Source organism: Sus scrofa, chromosome 12 (assembly GCF_000003025.6).
Source record: "Sus scrofa isolate TJ Tabasco breed Duroc chromosome 12, Sscrofa11.1, whole genome shotgun sequence".
NCBI classification, from domain to species: domain Eukaryota; kingdom Metazoa; phylum Chordata; class Mammalia; order Artiodactyla; family Suidae; genus Sus; species Sus scrofa.
The window spans coordinates 3890995-3915511 of record NC_010454.4 but is presented as its reverse complement, the minus strand read 5'-3'; the positions used below and the strand labels follow the sequence as shown (position 1 = coordinate 3915511).

Genomic DNA, 24517 nt, shown 5'->3' with positions numbered 1-24517 from the left:
GAGGGCAGCTAGAGCTCTCTGGACTTGCTGGTGGCTCTCTTTCTTCTGTCCTTGCTTCCTCGCTTCCTCCCTCTCCTTCTCTTCCTCCTTTTCTTCTTCTTCTTCTTCTTTTGAATTTTGTAGTGAAAGGAAAGAACCAAGAAGCAATTGCAGGGTCTAGAATAAAGCCTTTGATCCAGATCCATTAAAATGTGCAGTTAAGTGAATGGACATCATAAAGTTCCCTGGAGGCCTACCAGTTGAGGATTCGGCATAATCACTGCTGTAGCACAGGTTCAGTCAGGTTTGTTTTGTTTTGTTTTTGTTTTTGTTTTGCTTTTTAGGGCAGCGCCTGCAGCATATGGAGGTTCCCCCGCTAGGGGTCAAAGCGGAGCTACAGCTAACACCACAGCCACAGCAATGCTAGATCCAAACCATGTGTGGGACTTACACCACAGCTCATGGCCACACTGGATCCTTAACCTGCTGAGTGAGGCCAGGGATCAAACCCGCAACCTCATGGTTCCTAGTCGGATTCATTTCTCCTGCTCCACGATGGGAACTCCCATTTGTAGAGTTTTAATGTTGTGAGGGAGACATCATTTGCTTCTCTGTTTTTGTTTTTGTTTTTGTTTTTCTATTTGCCTTTGCAATTAATAGGCTAATTTTTAGAGCCGTTTGAGATTTACAGAAAGACTGAGCAGAGAACAGAGTTCCCCATATTCCATCTCTCCCCCAGCAACCCCCACCTCGCTTTCTCCCCTTACGACCACCTGGCCTTGGTGTGGTACATTTGTGACAGTGACAAACCAGTACTGATAACATTTTTTAAAAACTTTGATGCACGTAGGTTGGCTTACAATGTTGTGCCAATTTCTGATGCATTATTACTAACTAAAGGCTATCGTTTATGTACCAGTTCCCTTTGGGTTGTACAGTTTGATGGGTTTTGACAGATGCCTAACGTTGTGTACCCACTGGTGCGGCATCTCAGCCTTACCCATGCCGTGTCTCATTGTCACAGTGTGTGTCCACTGTTGTCTCACAGGCTCGCTCCCCCTCCCGCTCCCCCTCCTCAGCCCCTCTCAACCACTGAGGGCCTTACAGCCTCTGTTATTCTGCCTTTTCCAGAATGTTATGCTGTAGGGACCACAGAGCATGTAGCCTTTCTGGACTGGCTCCTTTTGCCCAACAGTGTGCATTTAAAGTCCCTCCATTTCTTTTCATGGCTGGATAGCGTCTTTCTTCCTATTGCTGATACTCCATTGTTTGGGTGTTCCACAGTGTGTATCTATTCAGCTGCAGAAGCACGTCTCTTGGTTGCTTCTAGCTTTTGGCAATTATGAATAAAACTTCTGTCAACATTCCTTTGGAGGCTTTTGTGTGTGGATGTACGTTTTCAACTCATTAGGTAAATACTTAGGAACTTCTCCTATTTTAAATCATCTAAAGGCCAATGTCAGGAAAAACATAGGCCCCTACGCATTTAAAAATTAACCTATAGTAGGTTTTATCGCTCTCTTTAAAAAAAAAAAAAAGATGTAATGGATGTTCGTGTCAGCAGTATTCCACACTGAGTGCTGGGTCAGTACAGGCTACTCCGGATGTTTGGGAAGCTCCCAAACTGGCCTTGGAGAGTCAGGGAAGGTTCTGAGAGGAAGTGACATTTAATTTGATGTTTAAGAGCCCCTGTGGTGGCTCAGTGATAACGAACCCTCCTAGTATCCAAGAGGTTGAGGGTTTGATCCCTGGCCTTGCTTAGAGGGTTAAGGATCTGGCGTTGCTTTGAGCTGTGGTGTAGGTTGCAGACGCGACTCGGATCCCACGTGGCTATGGCTGTGGTGTAGACCGGCAACCGAAGCTCCCATTCGACCCCTAGCCTTGGCGTGGGTGCAGTCCTAAAAAGCAAAAAAAAAAAAAAAAAAAAAAGTATTTAAAGAATGACTAGGATTGCCATGTTTTCTTCCACCTGAGGTATGATCAGTTGTTTTAGGCATTATTTCACACACCCCTTAGGAAAACACATTGCCAGTGAGATTGATACATACATCATGAGTTATAAGGTGCATCCCAGTGTCAGAAACATTGAAATGCAGAAATGGGTTTGAGGAGTGACGGTACGGGGTGGTGAGATGGAGGATGGGAGCGCGGTGGTCCAGCAGCAAGATCCACAGTGAAGTAGAGAACCAGGGGTTAGGGCAGATCACCACTGGCACCTTGGACTCGATCCCAAGTGGACTGGATGCCGCCAAGCCGGGGAGGAGGTCTGCATCCCAGAAGGAATCCGCTGGCTGCAGCGGGGTGAATTAGAGCAGTCCATTTCAGAGTTGCTGCCGTGGTGCAGTGGGATTGACGGCGACTTGAGAGCTCTGGGGCGCACGTTTGATCCCCGGCACAGCACAGTGGGTGAAGGATCCGGTGTTGCCACAGCTGCGGCTTAGGTGGTGACTGCAGCTCAGATCTGATCCCCGCCCAGGAACTCCATATGCCCTGGTCAGGCACAGGCAGTGGAAATGGATGGGTTAGTTTGAGGGATCTTAGGGGACATTTGCAAGCTAGAAATGTCACAGTTCGGGGTTGGTTGGAGGTAGGTTTGGGGAGACAAAGGGAGTCACCAAGGATGGAACCCGGGTTTCTGACTTGGAGCTGACTGCCAGGAGAACGGCGGGAAGACGGAGGGAGACGAGGGAGGTGAGAGAGCTGATGAGTACTAGGGGTGCGTCGACTTTGAGGTGCCTGAAGGACATCCGGGGTGGGTATCTGCCAGCCGTGACCCCAGGCCCGATCACATGGAGCTCCAGGAGTAGATGAGAGGACCCAGGCTGAGCGTCTTCAGCGGAACCTTAGAGAGGCCGAAGCAGCAGCCTGCCACGGGGCCAGGAGGTGGCCGGAGAGGCCAGAGGGGGTCCCAGCCGGGGCTTGTAGGGTCACGGAGGCCAGGAGGAGACGCCCGGAGTGACCAGAGTGGGCACCGCTGATAGAGACCACTGAGAGGGCGAGCAGGAAGGCCGGGGGGGCGGCGAGGGCTTTAGCGTGGAGGAGGCGGTGGCGGCGGCTGAGAGGAGCTGGAGGAGGGGCACGGGGCAGGTGAGGAAGCAGGCCCGGTCCAGGAGAGCAGGGGGCGCTGTGCATGCTGCCCAGCAGCAGCTGCTTGCAGGCAGGTGACCACAGTCCCTAGGCAGGTGACCTGTTGGAAATGTGCCCTCCTCCGCCCTGCGCACAAGTGCAGTAGCTGGCGTTCTCCTCTTTTGTATGCTCAGCGATGTCCAGCTACTAAGCCCTGGCAGAAAAAATATAAATATTTGTAAAACAAAGAATTAATGGAAGGCCCCCGCTCCTGCTTGGGGCCTTTATGTCTGCCCTGGAGAATGCCATGGGTTGAAGACCCAGGACCCGCAAAGTCCCCGAGACGAGATCCAGAGCCGTGGAGGGAGCCGCCTGTGTTGCTGCTCTGACCAAGTTGTTGCCTGCCGACCTTTATTTTTTTGGAGAGTAAAGTCAAGTTTATCTTCTGGGATGGGAGATAAGGCATCACTGCTGGAGAGTGGAGCCAGGCAGCCCCAGGAATCTCGGCGGTCTGGAAGCACGGGGGCGGCCCGAGGCCAGGGACGGCGAATCGAGGTTAGGCACAACTGTGATTTCTCAAGAGAGCCTTAGCAATCCAGGTCCGGGCCGGAGAGAGTAGACAGTGGCTTCGTCCAGAGTTGAGGGTTTGCCAGCCAGAGCGACAAAAAATGTGGGCGGACGCCTTGCGGATCCTGGCTGTGCACGATAGGGCCCCGGGCTGGACTGCAGAACCCATTTTGGGTGATTGAAGGGCAGTGAAAGGCAATCAGTAGCATCTTATGTCCCCCCGGTGTCCGTTGGAAACATTTTTATCTTATTTACACAAATAAGATATCAGAGAACTAGGTATAAACTCATTTTGCACTTAGCTTTTGCTCTAAAATGAAAGACATTTATAAATTAAAGAGAAAAAAATTTTTTTCAAATAACGAGATGAACGTAGTGTCTTGGATATGAGTGTTTCAGGTTCAAGATGGAAATGACCTTGGGACTCAGACTCTGGCACTTGGCATCCTGTGCCCCCTTCCTCACTCAGGGTCACTGCTCATCACCTTTTGCATTTGGCATGCTCATGAGCACAGCCCCTCAGGCTGTCAGTCAACTCTGCTGCTGCTCCTTTTCTGTTTACATTGCTGTGAAACCTTTGTTTATCAGCAGACCCTGGTAGCATTGCGGCTTGGACTTAATGCACACGCATCATTTGCAAATTAGCCCCCTGCGTTCTTTTCCAGTGAATCTGTAAGGAGTATAGAGAGCTGTAGATACCATAGCCACAAATGCCTTCGTTATTCAGATAACCCAGAAGGTACCTCTGTGTTAGGTTGTCTTCAGAATTAAAAAAAAAAAACATGTATAAATTCGTGGACATCCGATGGTCCCTTAATTTTGAGAAGCACTGGCTGAGAGCAGGGGTTCTCAGAGTGTGGGCCTGGGCGCTTGTCAGAAGCGCAGGTTCCCCAACTTCCCTCCCCTCCCCTGCAGGAGGCTTTAATCCGCCTCCAGCTCAAGCCTGAGAATGGCTGCTCCGACCCAGCCTGCTCACTCGTCTCACAGATGAGGAAACTGGCCAAGAGCTGCAGCTCAGGACCACGGTGCTCTGTGGGGAACTGGGTCTCACACCTGCAGCTCTGGCGTTAGAGCATCTCGAGCCCCAGACGGAGCTCCACGTTGTCATTTCTTTTCCCCTTGGTGTTCTCTCTGGGTTGGGTTGCGTTGAAGGAAGTGTGACTAATGTGTTGGGGTCTTTTCCTTGTGTTCTCCTAGTGCCAGAACCTACTAAGACCTGTCCAGGCCAGCCCCAACCTGCCGGGACCAGTTCCAGTACTTCCACCAGCACTCTCTCCAGCAGCAGCAATGGCAAACGTGCGTCCGCCGGCGGCCAGCAGCCAGCTGCATCCCGTTACCTGCCTCGCGAGGTGCCTCCCCGCTTCCGCCAGCAAGAACAGAAGCAGCTGTTAAAGAGAGGTCAGCCACTGCCCACCGGGGCTCTGACCAGCGGGAGCCCCACCCAGGGTGCGGGGCCTGCGGGGCTGAGCCCTCCCCCGCTGCCTGGAGCCGGAGCGCCGCAGCACCCCAGCAAGCCCCAAGCAGGTAAACCTCGAAGAACTGGGCGTTCTCTCCAGCTGAGAACCGCTGTGCTGTTTTCAACTGTGCTGCCCAGCGGTCCACATGGACATGTTACGGTCCACATTTACTGTCTATGTGGTGAAGCTGGCCAGCTAGCTAGATGAGAGATTGATGCATTTCAATTGAATTTAGAAGTTTAATTCTGTCTCCCCCTGCTTATATTATTTCTCATATATTTTCAGATGGCATTAGCTACTTCAGCTAATGCTGCTCACCAAGACTGAGGGTGAGCGCCAGGACATACTCATCTGTCAAGGCAGATGCTCTCAAGCCCTGTCGTGAAAACTTCTAAACAAACCCTTTTCTCTCCGGTCCCTAGGATCTCTCAGGACTGCACTCATACTTTCCAAGCAGGGAGGTGATAGCGTTTTATGGGGAGTGGGTGTTTCTAAGTGTAACGTTCCCACACGTTCTCAGGCAGCCCTGCCTGCACCTCCCTGCACTCGCGCTTGGCCCTTGCTTCTGCTCAGTGTCCTTGCCTACTGTTCAGTGCTAGCTTTCTCTGGGCTCCCAGGAGAAGCTTGTTTCTAGCTTCCAGGATGTCAGCATCTCTCATCTCCTTTCTCTCTTGTTCCCATTTTCTTAACCTCATACATGATGTGGGATCTCAGTTCCCAGACTAGGATTTGAACTCGGGCTGTGGCGGTAAAAGTGCCAAGTCTTGACTACTACTCCACCAGGGAGCTCCCGTTGACCTCATGGATTTTTTTTTTTTTTTTTTTTTTTTTTTTTGTCTTTTCCAGGGCCACATCCAAGGCACATGGAGGTTCCCAGGCTAGGGGTTGAATCGGAGCTGTAGCTGCCAGCCTACGCCACAGCCACAACAAATCCGAGCTGCGCCTGCAACCTACACCACAGCTCATGGCAACGCCAGGTCCTTAACCCACTGAGCAAGGCCAGGGATCGAACCCGCAACCTCACGGTTCCTAGTCGGATTCATTAACCACTGAGCCATGGTGGGAACTCTGACCTCATGGATTTATACTTTTAAAAATTTCCTTACTGGCGTTTTAGGGATAGTTTTGAAAGAGAGCAAAAGTACATGTGTTCACCTGCCATGATTCTCTGTTATTTTCTTAAACCTTTCCGTTTCAAGTAATTCAACTCGCAGTTGGCACTGGTTCCAGCAAATTCAGGTCTGTAATTAGAGAAGCAAAGAAACTTCTTGAATTCGGCTGGAATTAATATAAATTTACAATTCTTATTAATGTTTGTTTTCCTCCATGTGCTGCCTTTTAATATGGGGAATAATTCCAGCATGACATAGAAGAGTTTATAGCAGAAATTTCTCAAAATCATGACTTTGTGGTTTTATTCAGGATAAATGCATTTATACAGTGTTGCCATGTCTCTTCACATAGGCTTGACGTTCATCTGCTAAATTCCTGGTGGAGGGATGTAGGTCAGTGGTTGTCACCAACAACTAGGACGAAAAATGATCAAATGTACTTGTTGAATTAGCCCCTCTACCTGACTGCAACCGGTTTAGAGTCAAACATACAGTTACTTTCCTCACTGAAATAGGGCCCTCCAGCCAGGCTCAACACAGACGATAGTCATACCTATATAGTTTGGTTATGGATTTAAGACGCTTACTGTGAAATACTGAAAAGGAAGCGTGACAGGCCTGTCATCTTGTAGGTGTATCTCATGATTGTGAGACTAGTTGGCAGTCTTGCATCAGTGTTCTCATTAAATGCTACTGGCGCGAGATATTACTAGTATCGTCTTAGGAAGTAGAAAATAAGCAAAGAGTTGATTCAGTAAAATTTGTATGAAAGTAATATTCTTTAATAAAATATATGTCTCTATAAATAGAATATCCTCCTCCAGACAGTTATTCCTAGTTCATTGTACTTTTAAAATATACACATCAAAGGAGTTCCCATTGTGGCTCAGCAGAAACGAATCAGCTGAGGTTCGATCCCTGGCCTGGCTCAGCGTGTTAAGGATCCGGCATTGCTAGGGGCTCTGATGTAGGCCAGCAGCTGCAGCACTGATCCACCCCCAGCCTGGGAACCTCCATATGCCACAAGTGTGGCCCTTAAAAAAAAAAATTAATAAATAAATAAAAGGATGAATGTTGGGTCTGCAGAACTAAGATTGAATTACTCAAACAGGGGGCAGGTTGTGACTAGTCCTTAGGAACTTAACAGCAGGCTATTTCTAGTGATAAGAAAAGTGAAATTGGGAGTTATTTCAGCCCAGCACATTAATTTTCTGTGTTTTCCCCAAGTGTATCAGCTTGTGCTAATATACTGATGGCCAGCCTAATGCTCCGAGGTTATTCTTTGTCCCATGGCGTGAACTTAAGAGGCAGTAGGAACAAACCTGAGTTGACTCTTGCCTCTGGAGCCATTAAAAGTGTCCATGACATTACTGACCTTCCAGTAACCATCACGATGCTTGCTGACAAAGAAGAACCCTTGTTTGACCAGTTGAGCTTTCGCTAGGTCTCACATCACCAGAGAGCAGCAATTTAAACCTCCCCCCCTTTCCTACCAAATTTTAGGTTCGAGGAGTTCCCGTTGTGGCTCAGTGGGTTAAGAACTTGACAATGTCAGTGAGGATGCAGATTCGATCCTTGACCTCGCTCAGTGGGTTAAGGATCCGAGGTTGCCACAAGCTGTGGTTCAGATCAGTGCTGCTGCAGCTCTGATTCGAACCCTAGCCCAGGAACTTCCATATGCTGTAGGTACAGCCCTAAAGAGAAAAACGAAACAAAGCAATTTCAGGTTCTGTCGGACCCTGTCGTGTTGGCTTCCTGCCATCTCCTTGTGAGCCCAGGCAGGGTGTCATTGGAGAGGCCCCACTGGTCTTGTAACAGTATTTAAGTCAGCGCTGATGGTGTGTTCTAGGGAACTGAGGCTTCCGATAGTAGCATGCAAAACCCAGTCCCCTCGGCCTTTAGGGTTCAATAATGCTGATGCGGAAGGGAAATCCAGTGAGTTTAAGCAAAAGCAGATTCTTTATATCGGGAGTCCAGTTCAAAATAAGGAAGTTTTCTAGCATCAAGGCAACTGTTCCCATTAATCGTTGATGCTCTGACTCCACCTGAGATCATCTCCCGGGGGTGACATCCCTCATGTGGGAACACGGTTCACAGACAGGCATGACCTGAGCCACGTGGACTGGCCTGGGCAGCTCCGGAGGGTCGGGGCAGGACCAGCCAGGCAAAAGTCCTGCCAGGTGAGGCAGGCCCCAGCCCTGTGGGAGAACTTGGTCTCTCTTCCATCACTGGCAGCCTCCAAAGAAACAATCGGGAGGCACCGTGGGTGGAAGGGTTCCCTGAGGGGTTCAGTCCAGCCCCGGTTCCAAGTTCTCTAAGTAACAACAGTTTGACCTGGCGGGGGGGGGGGGGGGGGGGGGGGGGATTGCCTTTCTAATAAAATAGTACAGGGGAAAATAGATGTTGAAGTTCATGTACTGATTTGGAGGGGAGCTCATTAAGCCAAGTGGCAAAGAATTTTAACTGGTGAGATAAGTGTTAGCAGTATGTAAATGTAGTGATTCATCCTATTAAGGCTCCGAAAAATGTCCTTACTTTCTGTTCAGACTGTGTTTTTGCCAGTCTGCAGCATAACTCCAGCTTGAAACACCGAGAGCTTTTATTATCTTTAAAAAAAATTCTTTCTCAATGTGCTAAAGGAAGAACAAATGTATTGTTTCGGTGGCTGCTTTGTACAGTCATAAACAGAAGCTTTAGTTAATATGCGGTAGTGTTTGCTACGTAGATCTTTTGTCGATAGAAGCAGGAAAGTAATTAAGAAGTTGGACACGTGCCATTTGCATATGGAGCTGATTTGGAAAATGATAGCTGGTGTTGGTATGCCAGCCGCTTAGGGGGTATTTAGGAAGAGTGGGAAAGAGGAAAGAAGGGAAAACAAAGGCGCGGGAAAGGGAAGTGGTTTATGTGCGTTCACCCAAATTCAGCCAGTAGGCAACACACCGTCGCTCTTCTGGCTGACTTTCAAAAAAGAAAAGTGGCTCTGGTGCTGCTTTAATTGGGTCCTGGAGTGAAAATGTCTGTGACACTGGAAAGAATTTAAAGAGGGAGGAAGATCCGTTTAGCGTCAGCTGCAATTAGATAACCAGAGCTTTCCAATCTTCGCCGCGGAGGCCTCCCCGGGTGGAAGGAGATGATGGGCTCGCTCAGGGCGTGGGAAGGGCACCGCCACCTCCTGCCGCGCCGCGCCTGCAGGGACGTCCTGGCCGCGCCACCCGAGACAGACGCCCGCGCGGCCCGCGCGCAAGGTAGCGGCCCTCCCTGCAGGTGCTTCTGCCCCAGCGAGGCGAGGGAACAAGGCTAGCCCGGCACAGACCACCGACGGCGCAGCTTCTCCCGGGCCGGGGGCCGGGGGCCGGGGCTCGGAGGGAACCGCCCAGACCGCGCGGGCCGTGGGGCGCCCGGCAGCCCGGCCCCGCTCCCTTCGGGCCCCGCTCCCTTCGCCGGCGGGGCAGACGCTCAAGATGGCGCCGTGGTCGGGCCCCCGCGCGCGCGCCCGCCTCCTTGCGCGCGCCCGCGGCCCCGGCCCGCCGGCGACCCCCGGGCTGCCCTGGCCCTTGGTGTGGAGCTGTTTGCTTTGCCCCCTTCTGTCCTTGTTGCAATAGGTTCCTAACCTGGAGGAAGCAGTCATTTTTTTCCTGTCACTTTGGAGAAAATCGGCAATAAGCTTAATTTTTTGGACACTTTCGTTATTGTTCTCAGAAAGCTTTCGCTCCCCTCTGCATTTACTAAGCATTTATGGAGGTTGGCAGATGAGATGTCTCGGAGTCGGCCCAGTGATGGAATTCTGAATTCAAAGTACTTTCTGCAGAAGATTTTCCCGCACAGTCAGGGCCGTGGAGAGGAGGCGTCTTAGGTTCTCCGAGCGGAAAACTCGGCTCCGCTCATCTTGCCCTTGAAAGCCAGCGGCGGGGAATGCGTGTCCTCAGTTAGCATTAGTCCGCGTGTTTCTGCCGATGGAGCGCGCTGGGGATTATTTCTGTAATGCACAGGTTGTTGTGAAACAGGCGGGGAGGAGCGGTCGCGGGCTGCGTGTCGGCGTTAGCGCTAATTAAGCACCCGCAGGCCTCAGTAGATCTTGTCAGCACCTCTCTATCTGATTCATTTGATACCTAATTAAAATTTTGCTTACCGTAGCTTTTGGAAGCTCTTTGTTAAATACTTTTTCTTGAAAAGTGTATCTTTACATGGTAACGTTTTGGAAGTTAAAAACAAGAAAGCTTTTCTCTTTTAAACCATGCTGTTTTATAATTTTTAGTATAATCACTTAAGACAATTTATGTTACTTAGATTTTTACAAAGACACCTGTTATTAGAATGTGTGAACCAGGAGTTCCTGTCGTGTGGCAGCAGAAATGAATCTGACTAGGACCCATGAGGTTGCAGGTTTGATTCCTGGCCTCACTCAGTGGGTTAAGGATCCAGTGTTGCCATGAGCTGTGGTGTAGGACGCAGACTCAGCTCGGATCCTGCGTTGCTGTGGCTGTGCTGTAGGCACGCAGCCGTAGCTCCAATTTGACCTCTAGCCTGGGAACTTCCATATGCCGCAGGTGCAGCAAAAGAAAAAGAAAAAAAAAAAGGAATGTGTGAACCATTTGAACAATAGAAAAAAGAGAACATTATACAGAAACTTCATTACTTTTCTCTTGTTAAGGCTTTTTAGTGGAAGTATTTTGGAAATAGAAGGTGGTAGTGGAAGAAGCACTAGCATTTCATTCTGGAGGTACTGGCTTCCATTCAGTCCCTACTGCTTATTGGTTACACACCTTTTCCAGGTGTGGCCTCTCAGCCTCTATTTGGCCATCTGTAAAACAGATATAATTTGTAAGGTTCAGTTAATTTAAGTGTGTGGAAATACTTGGAACTTCAAAATGCTGTGAAATAAGTGATGTCTTAGGGATATGAAGGATCCTATTTATAAACTCTCAAACTTGCTGCATATCAGATGCATGGATTTTAGCCTTTTTTTTTTTTTTTTGTATTTTTAGGGCCACTCTTGCAGCTTATGAAGGTTCTCAGGCTCGGGGTTGAATCAGAGCTGTAGCTGCTGGCCACAGCTACAGCCACAGCAATGCCAGATCCAAGCCACATCTTTGACCTACACCACAGCTCACGACAACACCGGATCCTTAACCCACTGAGTGAGGCCAGGGATCGAACCTGCATCCTCATGGATGCTAGTCAGATTCATTACCACTGAGCCACGACGGGAACTCTGGATATTAGCCTTTTTAAAGCTCCTGGACTATTCTGGAGAGTCCAGAATAACCTATAAGAGAATCCAGTCCTGGTTTACTTCAGAGCTTTCCTTTATTCCAAATACCTTTCCAGAAGTCAGTCATTTTACAAATCTCTTTCACATAGTCTTTCAGACTACAGTTCTTGAATTGATAACATAGACAAGAGATTTTGGTTTATGAAAACCATATTGTTCAAATATTTTTGAAGTCATAAATTCTAAGAAAAGTGGTGTTTGTTTTGTTTTGTTTTGTTTTGTTTTCTGTCTTTTTGCATTTTCTAGGGCCGCTCCCACAGCATGTGGAGGTTCTCAGGCTAGAGGTCTAATCGGAGCTGTAGCCACCAGCCAACACCAGAGCCACAGCCACGTGGGATGCGAGCTGCATCTGCGACCCACACTATAGCTCACGGCAATGCTGGATCCTTAACCCACTGAGCGAGGCCGGGGATGGAACCCGAAACCTCATGGTTCCCAGCTGGATTCGCTTCCGCTCTGCCATGACGGGAACTCCCAAGAATGGTGTGTTTTAAACAGAAAGAGACTAATAGTCTTAAAAATGTTAAAACATTTTCCTTTGGAGATTAATTCCAATGTCAGAATATGTGGTGGTGCTGGTGGCGGTGGAAGTGGTGCCACGGGCAGTGGTGGTGGAGAAGGTGGTTAGGACGTGATGATGGGGATGGTGGTGGTGGAGGAGGAGGCGATGATGCTGGTGGTGTGACGTGGTGGCGCCGAAGGTGATGAAGAGGGACAGGCGGCAGGAGAGCAGAGACTTTAGGGGTTCCCCAGAACAGAACTAATCCAACTGCTCCTCAGAGACTACAGTCTCCGTGGTGAAAGGGTGGTGAGCAGGTAAAGCCTAATTTTTCCTAAGTTAACTCCTTTATGTGCTCGGGACATAGGTTCTCTGTGTTTGTTTGGTTCTTACCACTGCACCAAGGAAACAGTGGTGAGTGGTATTTGAAATCAACTTGTCCATAAGTATAGCGTATTAAAGATGTAACCTTTGGGGGGGCACTCCTGTGGTATATGGAAGTTCCCGGGCCAGGGAGCAAACCTGCAGCGCAAGGCGCAGGGCTGACAGCACTGGATCCTTAAACCGCTGAGTCACAGAGGAACTCTTAAAGTCGTAACTTTCTGCTTTCTTGTTTTCAAGTGCTTTCCAGCTTTTAAATGTGTTTTAATGTTAAAGTACATAGGGCATATGGCACAATGAACCTATCCACACAAGAGAAGCAGGCTCACCGACATAGGGAGCAGAGTTGGGGTTGCCGAGGGGGAGGAAGCAGGAGGGATGGGGAGCTCAGGTTAGTAGCTGCAAACTATTGCTTTTAGAATGGATGAGCAGTGAGATCCTACTGCGTAGCACAGGGACTATATCCAGTCTTTTGAGATAGAACATAATGGAAGATGGTACCAGAAAAAGAATGTGTGTAACACGTGTGACTGGGTCACTTTGCTGTACAGCAGAAACTGGCACAACATTGTAAATCAGCTATACTTCCTTCACAAAATAGATGATTAACGAGAACCTACTGTATAGCCCAGGAAAATCTACTCATTAGTTTGTAATAACTATTATGGGGAAAAAAGGATGGATATATTTATATGTATGATTGATTTGCTTTGCTCTACACTTGAAACTAATACAACATTGTAAATCAACTATACTCTGGGAGTTCATAGTTTCAAATGATGCAACTGACAAGGGCTTAATCTCTAAAATAATTTATACAACTCAACAGCAAAAAACCCAACAGCCCAACTGAAAAATGGACAAAAGACCTGAATAGACATTTCTCCAAAGAAGATATATGGATGGCCAACAAGCACGTGAAAAAATGCTCAACATCACTAATTATTAGAGCAGCGCAAATCCAAAACACTATGAGGTACCACCTCATACCTGTCAGAATGGCCATCATTAACAAGTCCACAAATAACCAGTGCTGGAGAGGGTGTGGAGAAGGGGGAGCCCTTTTACACTGTTGGTGGGAATGTAAATTGGTACAACCAATATGGAAAACAGTATGGAGGTACCTCAGACAACTAAATATAGAACTACCATATGACCCAGCAATCCCACTCTCGGGCTATATCCAGACAAAACTTTCCTTGAAAAAGACACACGCACACCTATGTTCATTGCAGCGCTGTTCATAATAACCAAGACATGGAAACAACCTAAATGTCCATGCAGATGAATGGATTAAGAAGATGTGGTATATATACACAATGAAATACTACTCAGCCATAAAAAAGAACAAAATAATGCCATTTACAGCAACATGGATGGAACTAGAGACTCTCATACGAAGTGAAATCAGTCCAAAAGAGAAAGAAAATACCATATATCACGTATATCTGGAATCTAACATACAGCAAAAATGAACCTTTCTACAGAAAAGAAACTCATGGACTTGGAGAAGAGACTTGTGGCTGCCAAGGGGGAGGGAGTGGGGTGGACGGGAGGCTGGTGTTAACAGATGCAAACTCTTGCATTTGGAGTGGATAAGCAACCAGCTCCTGCTGTGTAGCACAGGGAACTATATCTAGTCACGTGATGGAGCACGATGGAGGAAAATGTGAGAAGAAGAATGTATATATATGTGTGGCTGGGTCACTTTGCTGTACAGTAGAACTTGACAGAACACTAAACCAACTATAATGGAAAAAAATTAAAATTGTTTAAAAATTTAAAAAAAAAAAAAAGAAAAGAAAATCCCACATAGTATCCAAGAGGATGCAGGTTTGATCCCTGGCCTCGATCAGGGGGTCAGGCATCCAGTGTTTCTGCAAGCTGCATCGTAGGTCACAGATGCTGCTCGGATCCAGTGTGGCAGTGGTGGTGGCAGCGGCGGTGGTATAGGCTGGCAGCTGCAGCTCCACTTTGACCCCTGGACCCCCTTCCCACAGGGAAGACTCCTGCAGGAACTTCCAGTTGCCACAGGTGCCGCCCCAAGAGAAGAAATAGAAAAGTGGAGTTTCCGTTGTGGCGCAGTGGTTAATGAATCCAACTAGGAACCATGAGGTTTCGGGTTCGATCCCTGGCCTTGCTCAGTGGGTTAAGAATCCAACATTGCTGTCAGCTGTGGTGTAGGTTACAGATGCAGCTCAGATCCCTCGTTGCTGTGGTTCTGGCGTAGGCCGGTAACTACAGCTCCGATTTGACCCCTAGCCTGGGAACCTCCATATGCCGCAGAAGCGGCCCTAGAAAAAGGTGAAAAGACAAAAAAAGAAAAAAATAGAAAAAGTAAAGCAAGGAGTGGTGCTTTATGCATCTTGCCTCTCAGAGGGGAGACAGGTGGTGTTCACCTGTGCAGTGTGTGTAACGTCTCAGTAGGACTGTGGACCTCGAGTGTTCAGCAGAATGTGAGCGTTTCGGGGAACTTTCACTTGAGGACATTGTGCCCAGAGTCCCAGCTGGACAGTGTCCAGTGTCCAGCACGGGGCCCCAAACTGTTAGAAGAGGAAGTTTGTAAAGAAGCTCTGGGGCCCCGAGAATGTATCAGAACAGGGAAGTAAGGCCCCCAAATCAAATACAGAAGCACAGCACAGAGTAATTTTTACCTTAACCTTTATTTTTACCTTTAATTTTATCCTTTTTTTTTTTTTTCTTTCTTTTCTTTGGGTCTGTGTGTCTTTTTAGGGCCGCACTCACGGCATATGGAGGTTCCCAGGCTAGGCGTCGAATCGGAGCTGTAGCTACCGGCCTACACCACAGCCATAGCACCTCCAGATTTGAGCTGCATCTGCCACCTACACCCCAGCTCACGGCAACACCGGACTCTTAGCCCACTGAGTGAGACCAGGGATCAAACCTGCAACCTCATGGTTCCTAGTCAGATTTGTTTCCACTGTGGCATGACCGAAACTCCCTAATTCTATCCTTAACTTGTTGGTTTCTACATATTTAATGTTCATTCTGGTCCTATTAGCACCTCCAAAAATACTCTCTTAGAAAAATGTTTATATTACTTTAGAGTTCCTGAAGTTTAATCCCAATGAAAGGTATCATAATATTTGTCTCTTTCATTTTTTTCCTTACAACTAAAAAGATATTTAAATAGACATTTTTAGGAGTTCCCTAAAAAGAAGTTCGTTGTGTCCTTTTTATAGATTCCACATGTAAGTGATAGCATTTGATGTTGGTGTCTCGTTGTCTAACTGACTTCACTTAGCATGATAATTTCTAGGTCCATCCATGTTGTTGCAAATGCCTTTATTTCTTTCCTTTTAATGGCTCAGTAATATTCCATTGTGTATATGAACCACATCTTCTTTATCCACTCATCTGTCCATGGGCACTCAGGTTGTATCCATGTCTTGGCTGTTGAAAATAGTGCTGCAGTGAACAGTGAAGTACATGTATCTTTTCGAGTCATGGTTTTCTCTGGATAGATGCCCAGGAGTGGGATTGCTGGATCAAATGGTAATTCTATTTTTAGTTTTCTGAGGACTCTCCATACTGTTTTCCACAGTGGTTGCACCAATTTACCTTCCCACCAACAGTATAATAGGGTTCCCTATTCTCCATAACCTCTCCAGCACTAATTGTTTTAGATTTTTTGATGATGGCCATCTGGTGGGTTGTCATAGTGGTTTTGATTTGCATTTCTCTAAGGTTGCTCCTTATAGTAATATAATAGCTCAGAATGACGTGTAGTCCCCAGGGTTTGTGTTTGTTTGTTGTTTACATTCATAATTCTCAGAGGAAGACCTGAACCTGCCCTTGTAAAGGGAGCTTTTAAATGGTAGAAGAAACACAAGCGCGACTTCTGTTTGATTTTTCTGTATTTTCCATGTACTTTTTGTCTCCAGGTACTTCCACTGAATTTTCAGTAAAGTTAATTTTTGAAGACTGGGTCCTTTTTTTTTTTGTCTTTTTGTCTTTTTGCCTTTTCTAGAGCTGATCCCGCAGCATATGGAGGCTCCCAGGCTAGGGGTCGAATTGGAGTTGTAGCCACTGGCCTACGCCAGAGCCACAGCAATGCGGAATCCGAGCCACGTCTGCAACCTACACCACGGCTCATGGCAACGCCGGATCCTTAACCCACTGAGCAAGGCCAGGGATCGAACCTATAGCTTCATGGTTCCTAGTTGGATTCGTTAACCACTGAGCCACGACGGGAACTCGTGGTCCATTTTTATGTTGCTGAAGGACCAAGAAGTAAGGGGACAAAGAACAGCTCAAAGAGAGAAGGAGGGAGAACGAAGCAGTGCTGTGTCTGGTGATGGCGGACCAGCCCCTTGGCTCAGCAACTACAGCCTCACCAAGGGTGGTCACCGGGTTGCCTGGAGCTTCGGCGTCCATGGCTTATCTTTGATGGAAACTAAATACCTGTATTTCAGTTATAGATTTGTAGTGTAATATTTTTCTAAGTAAAAAAGATTTTGAGCCATCAGTTCTTTTTCTACTACTTGGGCTGAATAATAGCCCAGGGTTTTTGCAGTTAAGATGGTTGCTACTCAGCATGGCAACTTAAGCTTAATTTTACCATTACCTTCCAAATCGACTGAAAATTAAGTAATGTCGTCTCGTGTTAACAGCAAGCTGCTTTTGAGTATCGATAAGCAGCTTTCATTAATTCACTTGTTCGTTCAACTGTTATTTATTCACTGCCTGTTATGTGTCCCATGGTCTGCTGGGCACGGGAGGAAAAGCAGGGCAAAAACGAGCAGTCCCTTGCTTTCATGGGGAAAGGGAGAGACAAATAGGCACACCCCTGACCCCCCTAGATGTGCTCCAGGAGCAAAGGGGTCTGTCCACCCAGGTCAGGGCTGGGCAGGCTGCAGCCGGTCAGCCACGTCCAGCTCACCACCTGCTTTCCTAAGTCAAGTTTAGTTGGGACACAGCCACACTCATTCTCTATGGCTGCCTTTTTTTCACAGTCACATCAGAATTGAGCAGTTGTGGGAGTTCCTGTCATGGCTCAGCAGTTAAGGAACCCAGCTAGTATCCATGAGGACATGGGTTAGATCCCTGGTGTCACTCAGTGGGTTAAGGATCCGGCGTTGCTGTGAGCTGTAGTGTAGGTGCAGACTCACCTCGGATCTGGCATTGTTGTAACTGTGGTGTGGACTGGCAGCTGCAGCTCCAGTTCGACCCCTAGCCTGGGAACCTCCCTATGCCGCAGGTGTGGCCCTAAAAGAAAAAAGAAAGAGTTGAGCAGCAGTGACAGAGACCATGTGGCCCACAAAGCTTAAGGAATCAGTGTCTGTCGCTTTGCAGAGCATGCTTGCCAGCTCCCAGCCTTCAGGAATTAAAAGGAAAGGGAGATTTATAATGAATGTATCCAAGGGTCCTACCCAGGGAAGGAAAACCTCTCAAATGCCACGCCCAGGGAGTTGAGAAAGAGAAAAGAATCGAACCTGAATCCAAGTGAAGGACAGCTTCTTCCAAGGCCCTGTTGGTGCGGGCTGTGCAGGTGGTGCCTTGAGGAACCGCCTTGAGCACAGAGCAAGGGAAAGAGTGGTGTGAACAAGGTCCCAAAAGAGAACCCAGCCTCGTGAGGGCTGCTTCAAGACGGGGTCATTGGGTTGAGAACCATTTTTTTTTTAATTGAAGTATAGTTGATTTACAGCGAAGTTATTCAGTTATACGTACAAATGTGTGTGTGTAGACTTACCCACACACACGTGTATTCTTTTTCAGAGTCTTTCCCATTATAGGTTATTATAAGGTATTGAGTATTGTTCCGTGTGCTGTGCAGTCGCTTCTTGTTCTTTATCTATTGTATATACAGCAGTGTGTGTCTGCTGTAATACCAGATTCTGCTTTCTCCCTCCCCAGCTCCTTCCCCTTTGGTAACCTTAAGTTTGTTTTCTGTCTGAGAGTCTATTTCCGTGTTTCAAATAAGTTCATTTGTATCCTACTTTAGATTCCACATGTAAGTGATACCTTGTGTCTTTCTCTGAGTTACTTCAGGTAGTGTGATCATTTCCGTCCATCCACGCTGCTGCAGATGGCATTATTTCATTCTTTTTTTATGGGGCGGTTATATCCCATTGTGTCTGTGTACCACATCCTAACCCTCTCACCTGCTGATGGACACTTAGAGTGTTCCCATGTCTTAGCTATTGTAAATAGTGGCACGCGTGTATCTTTTGGAATCAAAGTTTTCATCTCGCCCAGACACATACCCAGGAGTGGGATCGCTGGATCATGTGGTAGCTCTGTTTTTGGTTTTTTTAAGGAACCTCCGTCCTCCCCTCCATTCCCACCAACAGCGTGGCAGGGTTCCCTTTCCTCCGCACCCTCTTCCGCCTGTACTGCTTGTAGGCTTTGTAGTCACGGCCTTTCTGACCAGCGTGAGGATGCGGTGCCTCCTTGTGTTTTGATGTTAAGAACCGCCTGAAGTGTGTAAGTAGGCTTCCATGACCTGCTGGATGTCCCTTTAGAAAGAATAGCCAGTGCGTTATTGAGGCAGCGCAGGAGAGAAGCAGGACTGGGTGTGGGGGAGATGGTTAGAAAGCTGTTGGAATGACCCAGTTGGAAATGATGGAGCCTGGACCAGGGAGGAGTTAGAGGGAGGGTTGGTGTTTTGGAGTGAGCGAGCATGTCCTAGAGGCTTCCGGTGTGTGTTCCAGGCGTGACTTCACCCCCGCCCCCCACCCCTGCCATCTCGGGTGCTGGGGCCCGTGTAGAAATACGAGCCAGCTGCCAGCACAGCCTCATCAGTGCTGCTCTTGTTCTGCTTCCTCGAGCTCTTCTTCTCCAGCCCGGGAAGGGCTGAGCGCTGGAAGCTTGGCCACTGTGCTGACCCTTCTTTCAGAAGATGAACCCCCCCCCCCCCCCCCCCCCCGCCGTCAGAAGGAGCCCAGGCTCACAGGCACCGCCATAGGTCCTCCAGATGCCTTTCATGTATGTGTTTTTTTACCGGATGATTAATGTTTTTCTTGAAATTTGCGAATGGCTGGGGAGGGGGCGGGAGCTGTTTTTTTTGTTTTTGTTTTGTTTTTGGCTGAGCCAGCAGCATGTAGAAGTTCCTGGGCCAGGGATCAAACCTGTGCCACAGCAGTGACCCAAGACACTGCAGTGACAACACCATATTCTTAACCTTCTGAGCCACCAGGGAACTCTCCTTTCACTTTATTTTTTAGTGATGCATACTTCAAATAAAGTCTGTTGGAAGTTGCATTGGAATGTGTTTGATTGCAATGTCAGAAATACTCAAAAAAAAATGAGGAAATCACAGGAGAGAAAGTGCAGATACCAAGTACTGGATTCTTTAAAAGGCTCTAAGAGTGAAATGATATAAATACTATAGGAAGATACTGTATAAAGGATTCTGGGGATCTCTGAAAAAAAGACCCAGTTAAGGAAATAGAAAGCAATATAGAAAGAATCCTTAGAGATCCAAGGAGATACCAGCTGTAGGTCTGGGAATACTTTTTGCGAATGCACAGAAAGCTATGAGAAACCGTAATTCCTGGTAATAACAGATAAAGTAGTATAAATATAATTAAATGCTTCTAACCCTGTGTCCTTGAGAACATGAGGTATTATTTTCTAAAACTTCGGAGTTCCCGTAGTGGCACAGTGGTTAGCGAATCCGACTAGGAACCATGAGGTTGCGGGTTCGATCCCTGCCTTGCTCAGTGGGTTAAGGATCCGGCATTGCCGTGAGCTGTGGTGTAGGTCGCAGACACGGCTCGGATCCCACGTTGCTGTGGCTCTGGCGTAGGCCGGTGGCTACAGCTCCGATTAGACCCCTAGCCTGGGAATCTCCATATGCCGCGGAAACGGCCCTAGAAAAGGCAAAAAGACAAAAATATTGAAAAAATAAATAAAAAATAAAAATAAAACTTTTCTCTCCCTCCGTCCCCCACCCACAAAATATGGGTTCGGTTTTATGATTCTGCAGTGCATTTGGTTCTTTCTGCTAAATGAGCTGTGTAGCCTCCATCTAATACTGTAACTCGTAGAGATTTTGAAGTACAAATTGCCTTCAAGAACCCGTGTGAACTTCCTGCTGCAGCCAGCGTTTCCCAAAGAGTCCGACTATTCACAGGAGTCACACAGGCGCGTGGATGCCGGACTGCTTCCCGTTAAGCCACTTTCAAAGCCCTTGCGCTAATGTGCATTGGGAACCCTCTCGGTAGTTTGGTGTAGTGGTAAGAATTAATGTAATTTTAGAGGCATTGACTCTTGTTCAATTGGGAGCTATTAAGAAGACCAATAACTGTTTTCTTGAAGTCCTTTTTGTAGTATTTGTCATCCAGAATTGAAAACCCGACACAGAGCTCCCTCCAAAGAATGGCTTCATTGACAGGTGGAAGGAAAATCTGATTTTGAGCCTGTCTTGTCTTTTTCAGATCTCGGTCACAGTGGACTGCCCGATCATTATGACAGTTCGCCCTGGGGACAGCCGCCCACCTACAGAAGCGAAGCCCCCTGCAGCTGGGATAAAGTGATCGTCGCCAGGACTGACACGGAGGCGTGGCCTTCCCTCACAGGAGCAGAGACGGAATCTGCCTCAGAATGCACCACGGACACTGACTCTGCCTCCAACTGTGGCTCGGAGAACAGTAGCATGGCTACAGGGGGTGCCCAGGGCGGCTTCACTGGACAGACCAAGAAGCCCAACGGCAATAATGGCACCAGCGGCGCCCTCGTCCACAGCCCTCCCGGCCAGAGTGCCCTCGGAGCGGGGGCAGCGAACAGCAGTGGACCTGCGGCCAGGGCGTGGGGCGTTGCCGCGGGCCCCGGCTCTGGCCTGGCTCACTGCCCCCTGGGCGGCGGGGAGGGGAAGCTGGCCAGCGTGATCGGAGATGGGAGGGGTCAGAACTGCTGGGGGGCTTCCACCTCCGGCGCCGGCATTAACCTTAACCTTAACCCCAATGCCAACCCAGCTGCCTGGCCTGTACTTGGACACGAGGGGACTGTGGCGACAGGCAACCCTTCCAGTATTTGCAGTCCAGTCAGTGCCATAGGTCACAACGTGGGCACCCAGAACGGGAACCCAGCGGGCACTTTAGGTGCTTGGGGAAGCTTGCTGCCGCAGGAGAGCCCAGACCCACCCACGTCCACCTCTCCGAGTGTGTCTTTCAGCGTTCCACCTCAGACCCTTAACACTGATGGACCAGCTAACACTAACCCCGCGAGCGCTCCTCCAAACCCCGTCAATGCAGTGCAGGCGAACGGCCTGCCAAACTGGGGCGTGGCGGTCGGCGTGGGGGCCGTCCTCCCGCCCCACCTGCAAGGCCTTCCTGGTGCTAACGGATCGTCAGCTTCTCAAGTCAGCGCGGGGGGGGGCGAAGGAGTCAGCACTTCTGTGTGGGGCCTGTCCCCAGGCAACCCCGCCCCAGGAAATAGCAGCTCTGGGTTCAGTCAGGGGAATGGAGACACTGTGAACGCAGCATTAAGTGCTAAGCAGAACGGATCCAGCAGCGCTGTGCAGAAGGAAGGAAACGGAGGGAACGCGTGGGATGCGGGACCTCCTGCTGGTCCCGGAATCCTCGCCTGGGGCAGGGGCAGTGGCAGCAGTGGCGTCGGTAACATCCATTCAGGAGCTTGGGGCCACCCCGGCCGAAGCACCGCTGCCAACGGCGTGAATGGGGAGTGGGGCAAGCCCCCGAACCAGCACTCCAGCGGCGACATCGGCGGGAAAGGAGCCGCAGGGTGGGATGGTCCGAGCGCTGGCAGCCAGAACCCTGCCGCGCCGCCCGGCAGCGAGCACGTGGCCTCTTGGGCCAAAGCCGCCTCTTCTGGAACCACGGCAAGTGACGGAAGCAGCGACGGTTCTGGCGGTCACGGCGAAGGGGGCGCTGGGAGGGAGGGAGCAGAAGGCCGAAGGCGAGACAAAGGGACGCCAGACCAAGGGCACCTCCAGTTGCCAAGGAGCGATCTTGACCCGAGGGTTCTGTCCAATTCTGGTTGGGGACAGACTCCAGTGAAGCAAAACACTGCCTGGGAATTTGAGGAATCCCCTAGGTCTGAGAGGAAGAGTGACAATGGGACGGAGGCCTGGGGCTGTGCGGCTCCTCCGCCTTCACACTCAGGGGGGAAGAACGATGGGTCCATCACCAACAGTACAAATACCTCTTCAGTATCTGGGTGGGTCAGCTCACCCCCTGCTGCTGTGCCAGCAAACACAGGCTGGGGAGACAGCAGCAGCAAAGCGCCCAACGGCCCGGGGGTCTGGGGGGACGCGATAAGCTCTACTGCTGTCACTAATGCTGCTGCTGCCAAGAGTGGCCACGCCTGGGGCGGGACCGTAAGTCAGGAGGACAAGTCACCCACCTGGGCCGAGCCTCAGAAACCCAGGTCTCAGAACTGGGGAGAGGGACCCAAGTCGAATCCCGCCTGGGGCGCAGGAGGCGGGGACTGGGCGGACTCGTCCTCTGTGCTGGGACACCTGGGGGACGGGAAAAAAGGCGGCTCCGGATGGGATGCTGAGGGCCCTCGGTCAGGGTCCGGGTGGAGTGAGGCTCCACGGTCCGGGCCCGGCGGCTGGGGCAACGGCACACACGCGAAGGTGAATCCAGGGACGAGCTGGGGAGAGTCGTTAAAGCCTGGCCCCCAGCAGAGCTGGGCGAGCAAACCCCAAGACGCCAGCACCAGTAACTGGGGGGGCGCCGCCTCCGTTAAACAGACAGGAACAGGGTGGATCGGGGGCCCGGTCCCTGTCAAACAGAAGGACAGCGGTGAGGCCACGGGCTGGGAAGAACCTTCCCCGCCCTCCATTCGACGCAAAATGGAAATTGATGACGGTACCTCAGCTTGGGGCGACCCGAGCACCTACCACAATAAAACTGTAAACATGTGGGACAGAAACAACCCGGGCATCCAGAGCAGTGCCGCGGCCAGCACCGCCACCGCCACCACCACCACGAGCAACAGCGCCAGCGCGGCCGAGGCGCCCCCGGCACACCAGGCCGGCGCCCAGCTGAACCGGTCGCCGCTGCTCGGTCCAGGTACGGGGGCACTGTCGGTTCCTTTAGGAGTGAAAAGAGATGGTTTCTTCTCATTGCATTTGCAGACGTACTTGCCTGGTGCTTGTGGAGCAGGTGCCGTTACACTGATTTTAGTGCCCTCCCTCCACCTTAACAGTGTTGTAGTTGCATCTTTTCCAAAGAGAAGCAACACAGTAGGGTTCTCTGAGCACTTTCCATCCAGGGAGAAAAAATATATATATGTGTATATATACACACACACACACACACACATATATGTATAAAGCCCTGGCAGTGGGAGAAGAGGAAAGGAAAAGAAAATGTATCCTCTTCAGGAGAGGATGGGGACCCCTGTCTTAGTTTGTGTTTGCTTGTTACAGAGGCTTCACTTCTTTGTGAGAGAAACGGTGGTTCTCACCCCGAGGGAGCCTTCCTTAGAGTTACCCAGGAGCTTGGGGGTGCTGGGGGGTGCCAACTCAGAGGTCGCTAGTGTCGTTGGTCCGGAGGGAAGCCCATTCACTGGTCATTTTTATTTTATTTTATTTTTGTCTCTTTAGGGCCGTACCCGCGGCATGTGGAAGTTCCCAGGCTAAGGGGTCACATCGGAGCTGCAGCCTACACCACAGTCACAGCAATGTGGGATCCGAGCCATGTCTGCAGCCTACACCACAGCTCATGGCAACGCCAGATCCTTAATCCACTGAGTGGGCCAGGGAACCCGAGTCCTCATAAGATACTGGTTGGTTCGTTACCGCGGAACCACGGCATTTTTAAGGCTCCACGGGTGCTTCTGATATGGTTAAGCAGTGAAATAAAGCCATTTTTGTAAAATATGATGGCATTATACCATAAAAATCATGTTTCGATTTCAGTTGAAAAAAGAAAAAACCCTAAAATTAGACTGAAATCTGTGATTGAGTTTCTGCTTTGTGCACGGCACTGCACTGGGTGCTGCAGTGGAAGAGAGGACGAGTCAGACCGCAGCCTGTCCACAGGGAGTGTGGGTTGTGGCTGAGAAAATCAGCATGCAGCACAGACCAAGGAGGAGGGAGAGCTCGGCTGGCTTGGTCACCAGAGAACCGACAGTGACTCCCCATCTCTCGCTTGAACATTGGTCCATGGACAGAGGGTCGTGGTGACCCAGGCAGGGCCTCGGTCTCAGTGATGGGTGAGGACCGAGCTCACCACACCGCAGAGCCCCA

The 24517-nt window shown here is 49.5% G+C and overlaps 1 protein-coding gene across 7 annotated transcripts in view; it reads left to right on the top strand.

Moving 5' to 3' along the window:
* TNRC6C (trinucleotide repeat containing 6C) overlaps positions 1–24517 on the top strand; it is a 91533-nt gene that overhangs the window by 23543 nt on the left and 43473 nt on the right. For all 7 annotated transcript variants that reach the window (XM_021066533.1, XM_021066531.1, XM_021066532.1 and 4 more), the window contains exons 3-4: positions 4810–5136; positions 20736–23336. In XM_021066533.1, the coding sequence (XP_020922192.1) occupies positions 4810–5136; positions 20736–23336 (2928 nt within the window). The remainder of the gene's footprint in view (positions 1–4809; positions 5137–20735; positions 23337–24517) is intronic.